Source organism: Hemicordylus capensis, chromosome 1 (assembly GCF_027244095.1).
Source record: "Hemicordylus capensis ecotype Gifberg chromosome 1, rHemCap1.1.pri, whole genome shotgun sequence".
NCBI classification, from domain to species: Eukaryota; Metazoa; Chordata; class Lepidosauria; order Squamata; family Cordylidae; genus Hemicordylus; species Hemicordylus capensis.
Genome location: NC_069657.1, coordinates 452,097,007 through 452,112,355, shown reverse-complemented (window position 1 = coordinate 452,112,355; position 15,349 = coordinate 452,097,007). Strand labels below are relative to the sequence as shown.

General features: G+C 52.7%; 1 protein-coding gene across 2 annotated transcripts in view; it reads right to left on the bottom strand.

The window, feature by feature from the left end:
• The window catches only part of XKR6 (XK related 6), a 222,122-nt gene extending 210,211 nt beyond the window's left edge, over window positions 1-11,911 (bottom strand). Inside the window, exons 1-3 of one of the 2 annotated variants that reach the window (XM_053248810.1) lie at window positions 11,847-11,911; window positions 11,555-11,786; window positions 11,082-11,470 (exon numbers count right to left, since the gene is read on the bottom strand). In XM_053248810.1, the coding sequence (XP_053104785.1) occupies window positions 11,082-11,470; window positions 11,555-11,786; window positions 11,847-11,911 (686 nt within the window). Of the gene's footprint in view, window positions 1-11,081; window positions 11,787-11,846 lie in introns of both variants that reach the window. The other variant, XM_053248820.1, reaches the window with a different exon arrangement.
• Window positions 11,912-15,349: the final 3,438 nt, after the last annotated feature.

The window sequence follows — 15,349 nt, the reverse complement described above, 5'->3', positions numbered from 1 at the left end:
TTGTAGTTCAACAACATCCTGGGGCCCAAGTTTGGGAACCCCTGAACTGGCTGATGGCCTCATTCACACAATCATTTGAATCTAAGTTTAATGTAGGTTACCAACATCTGCTTGATTGTGTGAACTCATGTTAAGGTGGGACTTACAGGCTATAAACCACCTTGGCATGGATTCCCACAATCATGTCAATGTTGGTAGCCCACATTAAACCTAGGTCGAATGATTGTCTGAACCAAGCCAATACATGGCACATTCTTGGTCTCTTTGCCTGAGGAAACAAACAAGGCGGAGATGGTAATGGAAAGCATATGATTCCTGCAGGGCTGCCTCCTGCTTACTGTGAGTGATCACACAGAGCTGAAAGCAGTTTTGCGGCAGTGATGAGCAGTGGAACCAAGGAACGGGGGGCCTTTTAGTTTATAAAACATGAGGCTAAGTGGAGGCGGGGATGATGGAGGTTCATAAAATCATGAACGATGCAGAAAAAGTGGACAGAAAGAAAAGTTTCTCCCTCTCTTATAATGACTCAGGATCATCAATGAAACAGATTTGTAGGAGATTTGGGGCATGTAAGAGAAAGAGCCCTTTCTCGCGATCCGTGAGAAGGGCTTGGCAGGCAGGCGGGGAGGAAGGTTCACTAACCTTCCCTTCCCCGCATACGATTTGTGGAAGTTGCTGGGTGCGTGGATCGTGCACCCAGATGATCCTCTGCTGCCCCATGCAGCACAGAAGGTCAGGGTCGACCCAGCCCCTGGAAATCCCATGATGCACTGCATGCGTGCATGGTGCATTTTAGGTATTCCTCTGGCAATGGGCAGGACCCCGGTTGCAGGGGAGTAACAGCAGGAGAGAGGGCAGGCCCTGCCTGTGGCTTCCGGCGGCATCTGGTGGGCCACTGTGCGAAACGGGATGCTGGACAAGATGGGCCTTGGGCCTCATCCAGCAGGGCTGTTCTTATGTTATGTTCTTATGACCCCGCAGCCTCCCAGCCCTGGCTACAAGCAGCCAATACTGGCAGATGATTGAAAAATTGGGCTAAAGGAATGCTCACTCCCTTAACCCCATTTAAGATGCTGGCCTCTTTGGTGAGTTTGCAGCCAAAGTGCCACCAGGATCGGGCATGATCCCTGCGGTTCTTACTCTCAGCCAAGACCGGGCTTGGCTTCCTTAGCCCGGTTTTGGCTGATCGTAAGAACAGCCTCAAAGTCTTTATTTGCACAACCTGAATAAATTCATGGAAGTTACTACAACGATGAGGCGGGTCTCACGATCCAAGAGACCCGCCTGGGGAGAGTGAGCGGGGAGAGCAGGCTTAGCCCGCTCTCTCCGCACACAAGCAGGGCGGCAGCTCTGGGTGGCCGGATCAGCCGCCCACACGACTGCCGGCTCCACACGGCATACTGGAGAGACCCCCAGCTGGGGGTCTACTCGTGAGTAGCCGCAGCTACTCATGATTTAAAAAACTGGGTTTGTGGAGCGTTCGCTCCGTAAACCCAGTTTAAGGGGAGGGGTAGTTTGGCAGGTTAACTGCCAGGAAGTCACACAATCACACACCCGGTGGCTCCCACAATCGGGCAAATCAGACTAGGTCCCCCTAGCCCGATTTCGCCTGATCGTGGGAATAGCCCCAAAGTGTGGTAATGGCCACTAGCACAGAGGATTTTAAAAGGCGATTAGACCATCAAAGGGGTTGGTTATTAGTCACGATGGCTATATGGATCCTCCATGGTCAGAGGCAACATACCACTGGATACCAGTTGCAGGGGAGCAACAGCAATGGAAAGCTATGGCCTTGTGGGCTTCCTGGAGGCATTTGGTAGCTAGTGCTGTATACAGGATTTGGGATGTGATGGCTCTTTGGTCTGACCCAGCAAGGCAATTCTTACATTATAAGAATTATAACCTAACTATTATGTTACAATTACTATTTATAAGTAGTAATAAATAGTAAGCAGGTGATGCTAATCACATCACGGCCATTGCTGACCAGAGATGTGGGGTAGACATTTTTCTGCAGATTTGCCAAGATGGAAAATTTTCCAGAAAATTGTCCCGTGCTTTATTTTTCCATGAGAATTTTTCCATTTCTAAAATTTCTACATGTCTACTTGAAAAACTTTGTAGATACAGTGAAGATGAATTTATTTAGTACAGATGTGGTTTTTTAAAAAAACCCTATATGAATAGGTCAAAAACGTCAAATCAGATCGTAATCTATTTAGGGCATCAGAATAACTTGTACAGTAATATTTTTCTGAAGGAAAACAATTAATGCAAATTTCATGCAAATGAGGGAGAAATGTTTCCTTTTCTGAATTTTTTTGGAAACCCCACTTATCAGCTGCTGACCTTTCAACCTAACAGCTTCCGTTTCCTACCTATAAAACAGAGCATACCCCCATCAGGGGCCATGAGTCCACAAAGATATGGGTCCTAACTGGAAAATGTCAGTCAGGTAGCAAGTGCTCATATTTTGCCACAGCTCAGAAAGATCCAACCAATATGCCCCCATGACACCACCCTGGACTTCAGAAGACGTGGTCGCAACGCTTCTGGACCACACAACAGCTCCCTTTCTTATCTATCGCTTGTTTTGGAAACAGAGAACCACCAATAAGATCAACCAGAAACTTAGTAGCAAGGAAAGCCTCCAGCTTACTCTGCTAAAGGAGCGACAACATTTTAAGGAAGTTGCAACTCTTTCTTTCAGGATGACAGCAGGCTGAGTCTTATGCAGGGCCACAACATCAGCGCTGCGGGTTAGAGGGTAGAGGCTGCAACACACACACACACACACACACACCTATAAAACCCTCTCACAGCCGTGGGATGGACACAATTGCTTTACCTCTGTGGAGCTGGCAATAAGAAAGCAAGCCTCATTTGGCTACTAAAGACAACAATTGGCTACCAAGTCCAGCCAAATTTTGCACTTGGGAATCATCATCAAATCATAGACCTTTAAAGCCCTACACGGCTTGGGGCCGGGGTACTTGTCGGACAGCTTTTGCCCATATGAATCTGCCAGGGCCCTCCGTTCATCATCTCAGGCCCTGCTCATGGCCCCACCACTAACAGAGATCCGGTTGGCAGTGACTAGAGACAGGGCCTTTTCGGTTGTGGCCCCTCGGCTTTGGAATGCCCTCCCTGATGAGTTCCACCATGCTCCCTCCATCAGGAGGGAGTTTTACAAAACCTCTTAAAACACACCTTAATGCTCCATTTTTTATTTTGGTAAAATCTGGTAGGTTCTTTAGCTTTTTATAATTTTAGCTTCTAAAATAACCTTTTCTTTGAACCTAATAAAGACTGTGGTTTTTAATCTGACAACTTTTTTTGTTGAATTTAGTTAATTGTATTTCTCTTATTGTATCTTGTGTTTATCTTATTGTTTTGAGCTGTCCCGAGCAGCAGCGCACTGGAGGGGGAGTATAAATATTTTAAATAAATAAGTAAATAAATAGAGAAAGAAAGAAAGAAAGAAAGAAAGAAAGAAAGAAAGAAAGAAAGAAAGAAAGAAAGAAAGAAAAAAAGAAAGAAAAAAAGAAAGAAAGTTGGAAGGAACACAAACTTATTCAAATTCAGCCAGGCTCTTATGGGATCAGCATTGACCCTCCTCCTCTCACTTGTCAGCTCCCACGAAAAGAGCTGCTCCAACCATCACACTACTTGGTGACTGCCAAAGGTCCATCTCCAGGGTGTCTAGCATGTTGCATCTTTCTGCACCCCCACTCCAAGATCCTATTGGCTGGTCTTGCTCAAGGTTGTGGACAAGATTTCATTGCCCTATTCAGACATTATGCTGTGCATGCGTAATGTACACAAGTACATGTTTTTGTGTGAATGACTGTATGTGTGTTCACTTTAAAAGTGAACATAGGGACAGGCCCCCTCAAATGCAGGGTACAGATAAGGAGTGTATTGTGAATGTGTGAATCACTGTATGTGCAGACAGATCTGTGCCTGCACTGTACAGACTGCAGATGCATTGAATATAATGTGTGAATAGGGCTCATCTTAAAAATAGTTGCAGTCCCTGCAGTCCGATGGAGATGAAAGGTAAAGGCTCTGATGTCCATCACACTTCTTCCCTGACATGGGATTCCAAATGTTACCAAATACAAATCTGTAGAGAGTTTCAGTCACCTAAAAATTGGAAGGGTATATTTCCTCCTTAAAATAATAATAAATCAACACTCGGAAATCTTTCATTTTTCATCTGACAGTAGATGAAAAGGGGAGAAATATACTGAGAAAGTGGAGATTTCGGCCAAATTCGTCATTAACCTGGATCTGCCACCCCCAACTGGGAGATGAAATTAGGGATGTGCAAACAGGTTCGATGGTTTGGGGTCGAACTGAAGCATCCCCTGTTTGGTCCGACCCTGGACCAAACACCCCCTGATTGTTCAGGGGGCTCAAGAATTTTTTTTAAATCAAAAAATGGTTTTTTACTTACCCCCTTTGGGGGAGTTGTTGGAGGTGGCGGCGGGAGGCCGTGGAGGTGCCCCTTCCCCTCTGCTGGCCTCCTTTTTTGCCACCACCGGCTCTTTGGCCCGTTCGGGCCTTCCTCCTCCAGCGTGGTGGCCATTTTGGAGGCCGCCATGCCTGCGCAGTTGGCCTCTGTGTGGCCTGGGTCTTGCAGAGGGCTTGTGCAGGCACGGCAGCTTCCAAAATGGCCACGGCACCGGAGGGGGGAGGCCCGAATGGGCCAGAGAGCCAGCCGAAAGGCTTGTGGTGGCAAAAAAGGGAAGCCAGTGGGGTGAGGGGGAACCTCCGCGGACCTCCCCCGCCACCTCCAACTACCCCCCTGAAGGGGGTTAGTAAAAAATTTATTATTATTATTCTTATTTTAAAAAAATGTTCACGAGCCCCTCCAGAATGGACCGGGGGCTGGGGTTCGAGTGGGTGCCAGACTGAACTGGCCCAGTCCAGCTCAGATCCAGTCCAGACTCGAACCAAACCGGACCAGCCGCTTCCGTGCATACCCCTAGATGAAACAGACTGTTGAAAGGATGAAACCAGTTAAGAAGATCCTATAACCCAGACCCCAAGTGACCCTGTGCCACCAGGACCCCCCAGGGCCACCCCTGCCCACACACACACACATCAGGGGAACCAGAGGAATCCGAGTCAGCACCTCCACCATGACCCAATGACATGGCCCTACACCCACTGTCTGACACAGAAGAGTCCCTCAAGGCCCTCCCAGCCCAAGAAGAGGCCCACCAGTACCTCCAGAGCCCATGCCCAGAAAACCAAGCAAGACCCCTTTAGAGCCTTCCCTAGGAATGGCGAAGGGTCAATCCACTAAGGGCAGAAGCCCTAGAAACCAGCAATCAGCTCCAAGCGGCTGTTGGAGCAACATCCCTCTTGCGTTGTTCTGCCCAGCTCTCCTGTGTTCTTGCTCAGAGCTATCCAAGGTCCTGAACACTTTCCTCTTGCAGCTGTCTGAAGTCTTTGCCCCTTCCAGATTCCTGCCTTGGTGGAGACCCCGGCTCAGCCTAGAAGAGGACATAAGAACACCCCTCCTGAAATAAACCTATCCACCAAGCTTCCCTAACATGAAATGTAACTACCCAAGCATGTAGGACTCCTCTCAGGCTTCCTTGGACATTTCAGATACCATCTTGCTCCTAGCCATAGCCTATTTTATTTGTACACATGTGTTTGTTTGTTTGTAAAAAACAACAACAACCAATCACAATACCATATCCACAGTGGGAGATTCCCAGAGCCTTTCATATGCTACCCGTTTCTCTAGATCTCCTGGCGAGAGAGGCCTAACACAACCAGCCTTCCCAACGCTGGCCACTAGAAAACAAGTTTACTTTCACTGGGCGGCTTTTGAAAGAGTCCCAGCCCACACACAGAGCAGGCCCACATCAGAAGAGTCAGTGAGTAGGTTTATAGCTTCAGCCTACCTCTTAAGGACCTTATATGTGTTCTTTTATAAAGTCCCCTGAAAGTTTTATAGGACAACATACAAGCTCTTGAACTTCCAATTCTGTTTCTGCGATTCACCTCCATCCTCAGGAATGTAAGCGAAGGGAACTTGAGTCGGAGATGCAGCAACACACCAGTTTGCGGTGAGTCATTTCCCCCTCTCCCCCAGCTCATCCCTCTGAGGAGCAACATTCTCCAAGTCCAGCATGCAACAATTTAGCTGCTGGCAAAGGCTGCTTAAAAGAATGTCTGCCTGAATTAGTTCCTCTACAACATCCAAGAGTAATTCGAATGACGGTCACAACAGCCAGCACAGAAATGCTGAAAACTCAGAATATACCAAATGACACCTGGGGAAGGGCTGATGATAGTTACCTCTACATGATCATACAACAGACATTTGGGCCAATACTCCAGTTCGATTCCAGACATTTGAGCCAATACTTGTTGACCGATACTTGTTGGCCGATACTCTGTAGTTACCTCTACATGATAGTTCAACAGACATCTGGGCTGATACTCCAGTTCAGTTCCAGACATTTGAGCCGATACTCCAGTTCGATTCCAGAATGAGAAATTCAACGTGCTATAAAACTTTCAGGGGGCTTTTAAAAAGAACATACGTATATGAGTCACCCCTGCTAACTGAGCAGAGATACAACTTTTAAAGTGGTGATTCTCTTATATTTAGCGGGGGGGGGGGGGGAGCTACTATCCAACCACAGCACAGCATCCCTCCAGTGGCTGTTGCTGGTATCTGCCTTATGTTTCTTTTTATATTGTGAGCCCTTTGGGGAAAGGGGACCATCTTCTATACGTATTATTTATTTTTCTATGTAAGCTGCTTTGAGAACTTTGGTTGGAGAGCAGTATATAAATATTCTTCGTTGTCGTAGTAATAGCTAAGTATGGAAAACATCTTTTTTTCCAGTAGGCTCCAGTTAGTTGCACAATGAAACCTTAGCAATGAACCTCCAGAGTCTCTGAGATGAGCAAATTGGGAACTGAATCCCCTTTTTTTTCTTTTCTTACAATAAAAACACACAGTCTGCGACCCCATATCCAATAATGCAACTCTTCCAATCCTTGGTAGAATCTCCCCCCTTCCACAGTTCACTCCAATGCCCTGCAGAAATTTTTTGGGGGGCAGCACTTGAAATCAGCCCCCTGGAAAATGCACCATCATCCTCCCCCCCCCCACCATCAACACACACCAAAGGAGGCCCCTATATTGCCAGCTGTCTACGTGCTGCTTTTGGCTGGTGTGCTTGGTACTTGGGCACACTGAAGGAGGGGAGGAGGAGGAGGGAGAAATGGTCTGGGCACAGCTCCATCTTTCTCATGGTACAAGCAAAACAGAAATCTCTCTGAAAAAAGGCCCTTGCCTGGCTCACACACATCATGTTCCACTAACGTGAAAAAAGCACCACCGCGCAAAGGAATCTGCTTATGCATAAAGAGGTGCAAATGACATTTTGAAAAAGCAAGAAATATATTTGGTTGCAGTGCATGATTTCACCAGCGTCTTTCCCAGGTAGTAATTTCATACAAGCTACCCACACACTCTCAAGCGTGCGCCTCCCCGCTCCCCAGATCTCTGCTGTGCAGTCTCCATTTTTCCTTGAATGTTCCCCCACCCCACCAGCACCAATCTGGCTTCTCCCCACCCTCTCAAATAGGTTGCCTCCATTTTAAATTGGTTCAAAGCAAATCCAGAGAATTCTGTAGACGCTCTCTTAACCCTCCCAATTAATCAGAAATTCATCTAATGGGAAACCGCTTCTTGTCTCCTCCCCCCACTTCATCGCTCTCAAACTGCTCCAATCCACCCGCAAGCCGCCCCACACCCTCCTTATTTGACTGCCCCAAAGCAGTAATTAAATGCACACCCTCCATTTCATGGCCAGACCACCACCCCCCTCCACCTGTCCCTTTCTGGCTTCATCGTCCTCCTCCTCCTCCCCCCACGCCAAGGAAAAAAAAGCATTTCAAGGAAAGGGGCCTGGTTTATTCCAGCTGCTAATTTCACACCCATCCCCACCCCCACCTCTCTGGTTCCTTAAAACCCCCTCTTTCAAACTTTATCCCATCCTCTTCAATTCAGGTCACTAATCATAAATCACTCTGGGAAGGGGGAGGAGGGAGGGGGAAACACGTCCTCGTCCCCAGCCTTCTGCACCCTGACTTCTTAGAAAGGCTAGCGGAAATCTAATTCACTTTGGCATCCTGCTGTGACCCTTTTTGCAGGCTCTCATGTGTCAGTGTGTGTTCTCCGTGTGGGTGTGCGTGCGTGCATTTGTGGGAGAGGGGTGCATTAAAAGGCCTCCCCAGCCCGCTCCATCTTCTCCCTGCAAAGGTTCCCTCTCTCTTTGCAAAGGTCTCTCCAGGACACCCTCTGCATCTTTTCCCACAGTTCCTCTCTAGACGACAAAGCCTGAGCTGCCTTAGAGCTCCCCCTCTGCCTGGCATGAGCATCGACCCGGCCTCTCCATTACTCTACCTTCACGTAGCCAAACCATGTGGGTGGACTGGGGGCGGGGGGGGGGAGCAGAGCAGGGAGGAGGGAGTCTAACTCCGCATTCACAGAGTCTCAAGTCAGCTTCACCCGTGACACTTTCCCTGCTGGAAAAGCCAGGGACCGCACCACACGTGAGGCACCGCTCCACTGGTCTTGTCCTGTCCCTCCTGCTCTCTGTTGCTCTGTGTATCGCAGACAGAGGTTCCCTCTGGCGTCTGGCCCCAAACTGTACTGCCCTTGGAAGGTGAGACCACCCCGCTTACGGAACCTTTTAATTGTTTCATAAGACACCCCATATCTCTGCAATGTGCACAGATGGAGGCAGGGTAGGTATCCTCCTTCCTGCCTTCCTTTATGTGCAGAGAGTTAATCTATACCAGGGTTTCTCAATGTGTGGGTCCCCAGATGTTATTGGACTTCAGTTCCCATAATCCCCAGCCCCAGTGGCCTTTGGTTGGGAATTATGGGAGTTGAAGTCCAATTACATGTGGGGACCCACACGTTGAGAATCCCTCATCTATACAAAGAGACTTGTGGTCCCTTCTAGAGGTGACTGGTTCCACTGCTCCCCTTTGGGGGGGGGCAAATATATTTAAATACCCCTCTCTCCATCCTCTGCTCTGGGCCCTGAAATGGATGGGCTGCAGAGCACCTTTCTCTTTGGGCTTCAGAACTTTATCATGCCCCCACAGGCCAGTGTGGGAGCTGCCGTCCAACTGTGGGAATCCCAGCAAAGGACACTGTGGAGTTGAAGTCCCACAGCATCTGGGGACCCACGTTTGAGAACCCCTGCCTCAAAGAAATCTAGAGTGTGTCCAAGGCATACCTTCACTTCCTATCATGGTTTCATGGTGACCACAGTTAGCATGGCTTCACAAGAAAGATGAGCAAGGTATTGTCACGAGAGAGATGGTTTCTTCCTGCATCATCTCCTCCACCTAGACTGTCCTTGTGATTTTGGAGAAGGTTCAAATATCCTGCACCTTGAAATGTTAGTGGGGCAACCCCAACCTGCCTGTTGGCAGATGACACCTTCCACGTTGTACTTGGTTCCGGAAGCTAACTGTAGCACCCACTCACCCTAGAATGCAGCTACAAGGGTGGTGTCACCCTTGGCCACATGCCTTCTATGGACGCTCCTCTCTCTCTGGCATTCTTTTCTGGAGATGTCCTTGAGCGCCCCCAGGCCCTTAGGGCATCACTCCTCAGCTGTCTGCTGAGGCCTGAGGACTACTCTCTTCAGCCTCTGCCCACAGTTTGTCTCTTCTGCAGGACTGGTGTCCAGAGTTGTAGAGCCCTCAGACGGGCCCTCTGCAGATCCTGGAGACCCCCTCTGTAGCCCACTGCCTTCATGCAGTGGTGAGGGAGAGACTCTCAGAGCTCACCTAGGTAGGAGGGGCCTGTGGAGATCTGTTTTTCAAAGACCCCCTTAAACCTGCTGCAGTCAACTCTTAGCAGGTGACCTCAAGCTTTTGCAGGGCTCCCTATCATCCCAATATCTGTCCAGCCTACACAGGGACACAGCACTGCCTTCTTTATTCAAACGTCCCTATTGGACTAGTGTCTTCTGGAAGGTGACATTTTGTGGCTTTCTTTGAAGAGGGCCAAGGGAGTCACGGCAGGGGTGGTGGTGGTTTAAATCTACCAGGGTGTATTTTAAAAGTATCCCCCTTTCTGCTGCGCCCAGTTGTACTGGGACAATACTTCCTCTGCCCAAATGGGGGTGCCCCCACTGCCTTCTGGGAGACAAGACGATGCTCTCTTTTCCAAGAAGCCCACAAGCAAAACACAGGGATGGCGAACCTGAGCCTCTCCAGCTGTTGTGGGACTACAACTCCCATCATCCCCAGCTGCAATGAATTGTAGCAGAGGATGATGGGGGTTGTAGTTTAGCAACATCTGGAGTACCAAAGGTTGGGAACCCCTGACATAGTGTATGTCCAGCGGGGGGGTAGCCTTCCGTCTCCTACTAGAGTCAATTCTAGGAGAACCCTTCCCTCTCTGACTGCCAGCAGGGTACCGGTGCATATATTTTGAAAAGAACAAGCAATCACCTTCCTCTAGGTATGATGTGGAGAAGGAGGTATCTGTCCTCCATCCCTGCTTCCCTTTCTCTCTGGGTGCAGACCTAGGGAGGTGGGCCTACCCGCCTGTTCCTTGCTCATCACGACTACGAAGCCCCCTCCCCGGATCACAAGCTTCTGTATCTCTAGGGACGGGGGCTCACCTTTCTCTACCTGGAACCTTGTAATGTTTGGCCTCTCCGATGCCCATCTGCTAGGGAGCTGGGGGTGGGGAGGGTCACTGCCTGTGGGGGCAACTCCCCACTTCTGCCTCCATCATGATGACCACCCTGATCCTCATCACTCCAGGTTTGCCCTTCTAAGGAGAGGTGGGGGTCACCCTCCTCTCTCCACTTGTGAGCTGGGGGGGGGAGTCCTGCTCCTCCCCCCCCCCATTACCTCAGAGCACACCTTGGAGGTGAGCTTTCCTTTGCCCCTGCGACGTGGGGCGTGGGTGGGTGGGCGCTCAACCTTCCTGCCCCCCTCTCCCCCTCATGCGGGGTTGGGAGGGTTGTCTCCCCTCTCCCCCCCCCCTCGCGCGCGCCCCGTCTTACCTCCAGACCTGTCCCATCTGCAGCAGGTGGATGACGGACTGCCAGATCCAGACGGAGAGCCTGCAGAGGCGCTGCGCGCCGGGGGTGGCGGCGTGGGGGCCGGTCCCGGCGGCGCGGCGCGCCCCTCCGACGGAGCCCATCAGCGGCGGCCCGCGGCTGGTGAGGCCCTGCACGGCGCCCAGGCCTCCGCCGGTGTAGTCCTGCACGAACCACCGGAAGCTGAGGATCTGCACCAGGACGGAAGGCAGCAGGACGAAGGCCAGCGTCAGGCCGCACCACAGATAGTCCCGCCGGCCGTAGTGGTCCAGCGCCAGCCAGAGGTCGGTGCCCACGTCGCCCAGCAGCACCAGCAGCGCCAGCACGATCCACAGGCAGTCCAGCCACGGCCGCTCCGCCGCCAGCGCCGCCGCCGCCGCCCCCGCCGACGGCGAGCCCGGCTGCCCGTCCCCGCCGCCGCCACCGCCGCCCGGCGCCAGCGGGTCCCGGCCGCCGCCTCCGCCGCCGCCTTCCCTGGCCGCCCCGGCCCGGCCCAGCAGGTTCCGCAGGCAGGCGCTCCGGCAGCCCCAGTAGCACGAGGACGTGTTGCAGCAGTGGCAGATGTGCACCGAGCTGCTGCCGCCGGCCTCCTCCTCCGAGTCGCCGCCGCCGCCGCCGCCGCCGCCACCGCCACCCTGGCCGGCCGCGGTGGCGGCGGCCCCGGCGGCGCTCGGGTGGTGGTGGGGCCGCTGGTGCTGCTGCTGGTGGTAGTGGCGGTGCGGCGGGGGCTCGTCCAGGTTGTGCAGCTGGGCGAAGCCGATGCCGGCGCCGCTGCCGTCCGACTTGGCCGCCATCGCCGCCGCCGCCTCCCGCCGCCGCCGCCGCCTCCTCCGCCTCCTCCTCCACCACCACCACCAGCAGCAGCGGCGGGCTCTCCTCCTGCTGCCCGGGCCAGCAGCCCGGCTCCCTCCCTCCCGCCGCCGCCTGCCTGCCCTGCTGCCTTCCTGCCTCCTTCTTGCCCGCCTGCCTGCCTGCCTGCCTGCCTTCCCTCCCTCCCTCCTCCCGGGCCCCCTCCGGCCGCAGGGCTCGGGATGCCCTCCCCACCACCCACGGCCGCCTCCTCCTCCTCCGCCTCCTCCTGCTCTCCCCTCCGCTTCCGGGGGAGGAGGGAGGCGCTACAGACCGACCGGGGCCCCCTCCCCTCCTCCCGCCTCCTCTCCGACCCGCAAGCCGCCGCCGCCGCCGCCGCACAGGAAGGATGGGGCTGGGGGACCCCTAGTGCCAGCGCCGGGGAAGAGCCAACCGCCAGCCGAGGAGGGAGCGAGAGGAGGAGGTGGGGGGAGGAGGAGGAGGAGACCACCCCGCAGCTCCTCCGTCCGCGCCGCCGAGGCGGGCAAGAGGGGCGCCTCCCTCCCTCCCCCCGGCCGGCCGGCCCCGCCGCCGGCAGCTCAGCAGGCCAGGCGGCCCCCTCCCGCAAGGGCTGCAGCACTGGCCGAGATGCTCGGCAGCATCCTGAGCAGCAGAGCAGCCCCGCGCCTGGGTGCACGCGCGCACACACACACGTCCCTGCAGCCATGGCCCGCTCGCTCTGGCACCACCGCCCTCACCTGCCAAGGCAGCCCAGCCGCGGCCATCCGGCCCCGAGGAGGGCTCCTGCGGCAGGAGGGGAGCCCCTCCGAGGAAGCCTTCCCTGGAACCCCCAACCCCGAGCGGACCAGGCCTAGGAGAGCAGCGGCAACCAGCCCCCAAAGGATGCCCAGGTCTCCCCCCCTCCCCCCCCCGCCCCAAGTATGTGAAAGGCTGGACCAGTGCAACTTTGCTCTCTCTCTGCCAGACCACTCGGGCCTCTGTGTGGCATCTCTCGCCTTCCCACACCCCTCCAGCCTTCCCAGCCAGAGTGGCAGGCAAGCGGAGCAGGCAGAAGTTGCACCAGATCCACTTCTGCAGGCCTTTTCACAAGATTCCCGCCCCCACCCCTTCCCTTCCCATTTTACCTGCATCCTGTTTTGGCACCTTGGGCAAGAGCAGCTGCAAAGATAAGCTGAAACCTCCCCCCCACCCCACACACACACACACATGCACACACAAGCAGACCTACAAAAACACACACATCCCACCTCAACTCCCCCCACCTTTGGGACCCATGAACTCAATTTAAAGGAGTGGGGGAGGGGCACCCATCCCAGGAGCCCACGACAGGCTCCTCTCCCATTCCCGATACACCCACTTTCCTGCATCTCTGTTCTTATTGCCCTCCTCTAGAATAGCCCCAGTGTCCACTCCCTCCAGAAACATCACCCCCATGGATGCAGTGCCTTTTGGTATGGATACCCTTCATTCCTTCACCCCAGTTCCTGCCGCATATACAGAAATCCATAAAACCCTCCATTTCTCCCTTTCCAGGCCTGTAGTCAGCTCAGAAGTGTGGGGAGGGGTACAAAATATGGGGCAGGTTTCCCCACTGTAGTTGCTCTCCATTCCATTACAAAAATACAGTTTTAAAATTATGTGTTTGTAAGAACAGGGCAGCAGAGCAAATCTTCCCACATTACTTGCTCTCCATTACATTGCAATATGGCAGTTTTAAAACTATTTGTTTGTTAAAAACAAACAGGGCAGCAGAGAAAGTGGGGCAGCCTGCCCCCCCCCCTCTCTCTCTCTCACACACACACACACACACACACACACACACACACACACACCAGCCCAACCTTAACACTTCCTACAAACTAAAATTCCCAAGATTCCTCTAGAGAAACCATGACATTCCAATGGAAATTCTTGCATTTCTAGAGTGTTTACAAAGACTAGGTGCTTTACTACAGCAAAAAAACCAAACAAAAAACAACCACCACAAGTTGCAGACCTAAAATCTGAGGAAGACCAAACACTCAGGGGCGGGGGAGTGGTGAGAAAAGAGGTAGACGTGCCAGATCAATGAGATAATGTGAGAGTGAAGCGGGGGGGGGGGACTGTTAAGAAGAGTTTTAAATACAGTGACAGAAAGAGTCAGACGACTGCCAGGAGGGAGAGCTCCATGAGTAGGAGGCAGCAAGGGAGGACAGATGGAGTCAGGGAATGGAGGATGTAATCTTGGGTTTACAACGGATTAGGGTGCCAGAGGAGAAAAGGGAGTGCAAAGGGGGCATGGAGAGAGGGAGAGGTGGGAGCATGGAGACATCTCAGAGGAAAGAAGGATGCCTAGAGTCTCTCTGGGAGATCTCATTTCTTCCCCTTACAACCGCCCCCCCCCTCATTTTTCTCTGCACCCAGCCTAGCCTCTTGACCATCGCCAAGGATGCAGCTTCCCCCCCATAAAACAGCCACTTTTTATACTTCCTTTAATCACCGCAGCAAAGATATTGAGACTTCATTTCCATGCACCAAATGCCCTCCTCTTTCAGCATGCATCAGCCAAGCTTTGGGCCTTCTGCAAGGATGCCCAGTTCCTCCCTGTGGGTACCCCACATACTGTAGGAACATAGGAAGCTGCCTTATACTGAGTCAGACCATTGTTCATCTAGCTCAGTATTGTCTTCACAGACTGGCAGCGGCTTCTCCAAGGTTGCAGGCAGGAATCTCTCTCAGCCCTATCTTGGAGATGCTGCCAGGGAGGGGACTTGGAACCTTCTGATCTTCCCAGAGTGGCTCCATCCCCTGAGGGGAATATCTGACTGCGCTCACACTTCTAGTCTCCCATGCAACCAGGGTGGACCCTGCTTAGCTAAGGGGACAAGTCCTGCTTGTTGCCACAAGACCAGCTCTCCCACCTTCCATTTTACAGCCTTGACGTTTCTTGCTGCAGTAGCAGAGATGCACAATGGTTCTCATAGACTGGTCATGGCCTGAGAAGGAACCACCCAGCTCCAGCTCCACTCCCATGGAAGGCTTCCTCAGGCTGCACTTACTGGCTTCATTCCAGTCTTGTTTCTGTACCAGCTCCATATCCTCACAACCTGGCCATTCATCCTTCCAGTCCAGGTTCCTCACACATGATCCCGTTCCTAGCTGGAGCTCATCTTTCAGCTCTGTCACAGAGTTCAAGCTGGCTCCTGAGACCCTGGACTTCTTTTGAAAGCTTTGGCTGTGCATGGAGGCTCCTTGTGCTCTGTCCATGGTGCTGAAGTCTTGTCTTCCATTCCGCCTTTGAAAAGCGTGCAGAATTCCTGTCCCTGAATCCGCCTGCACAATAGCATAAGAAAAGCCCTGCTGGATCAGGCCAAAAGCTTAGCTCAGTGCTGTTCATTGAAAGGCCTGGGGCCCATCCTAAGTATAGCTCCCATATCATTTAT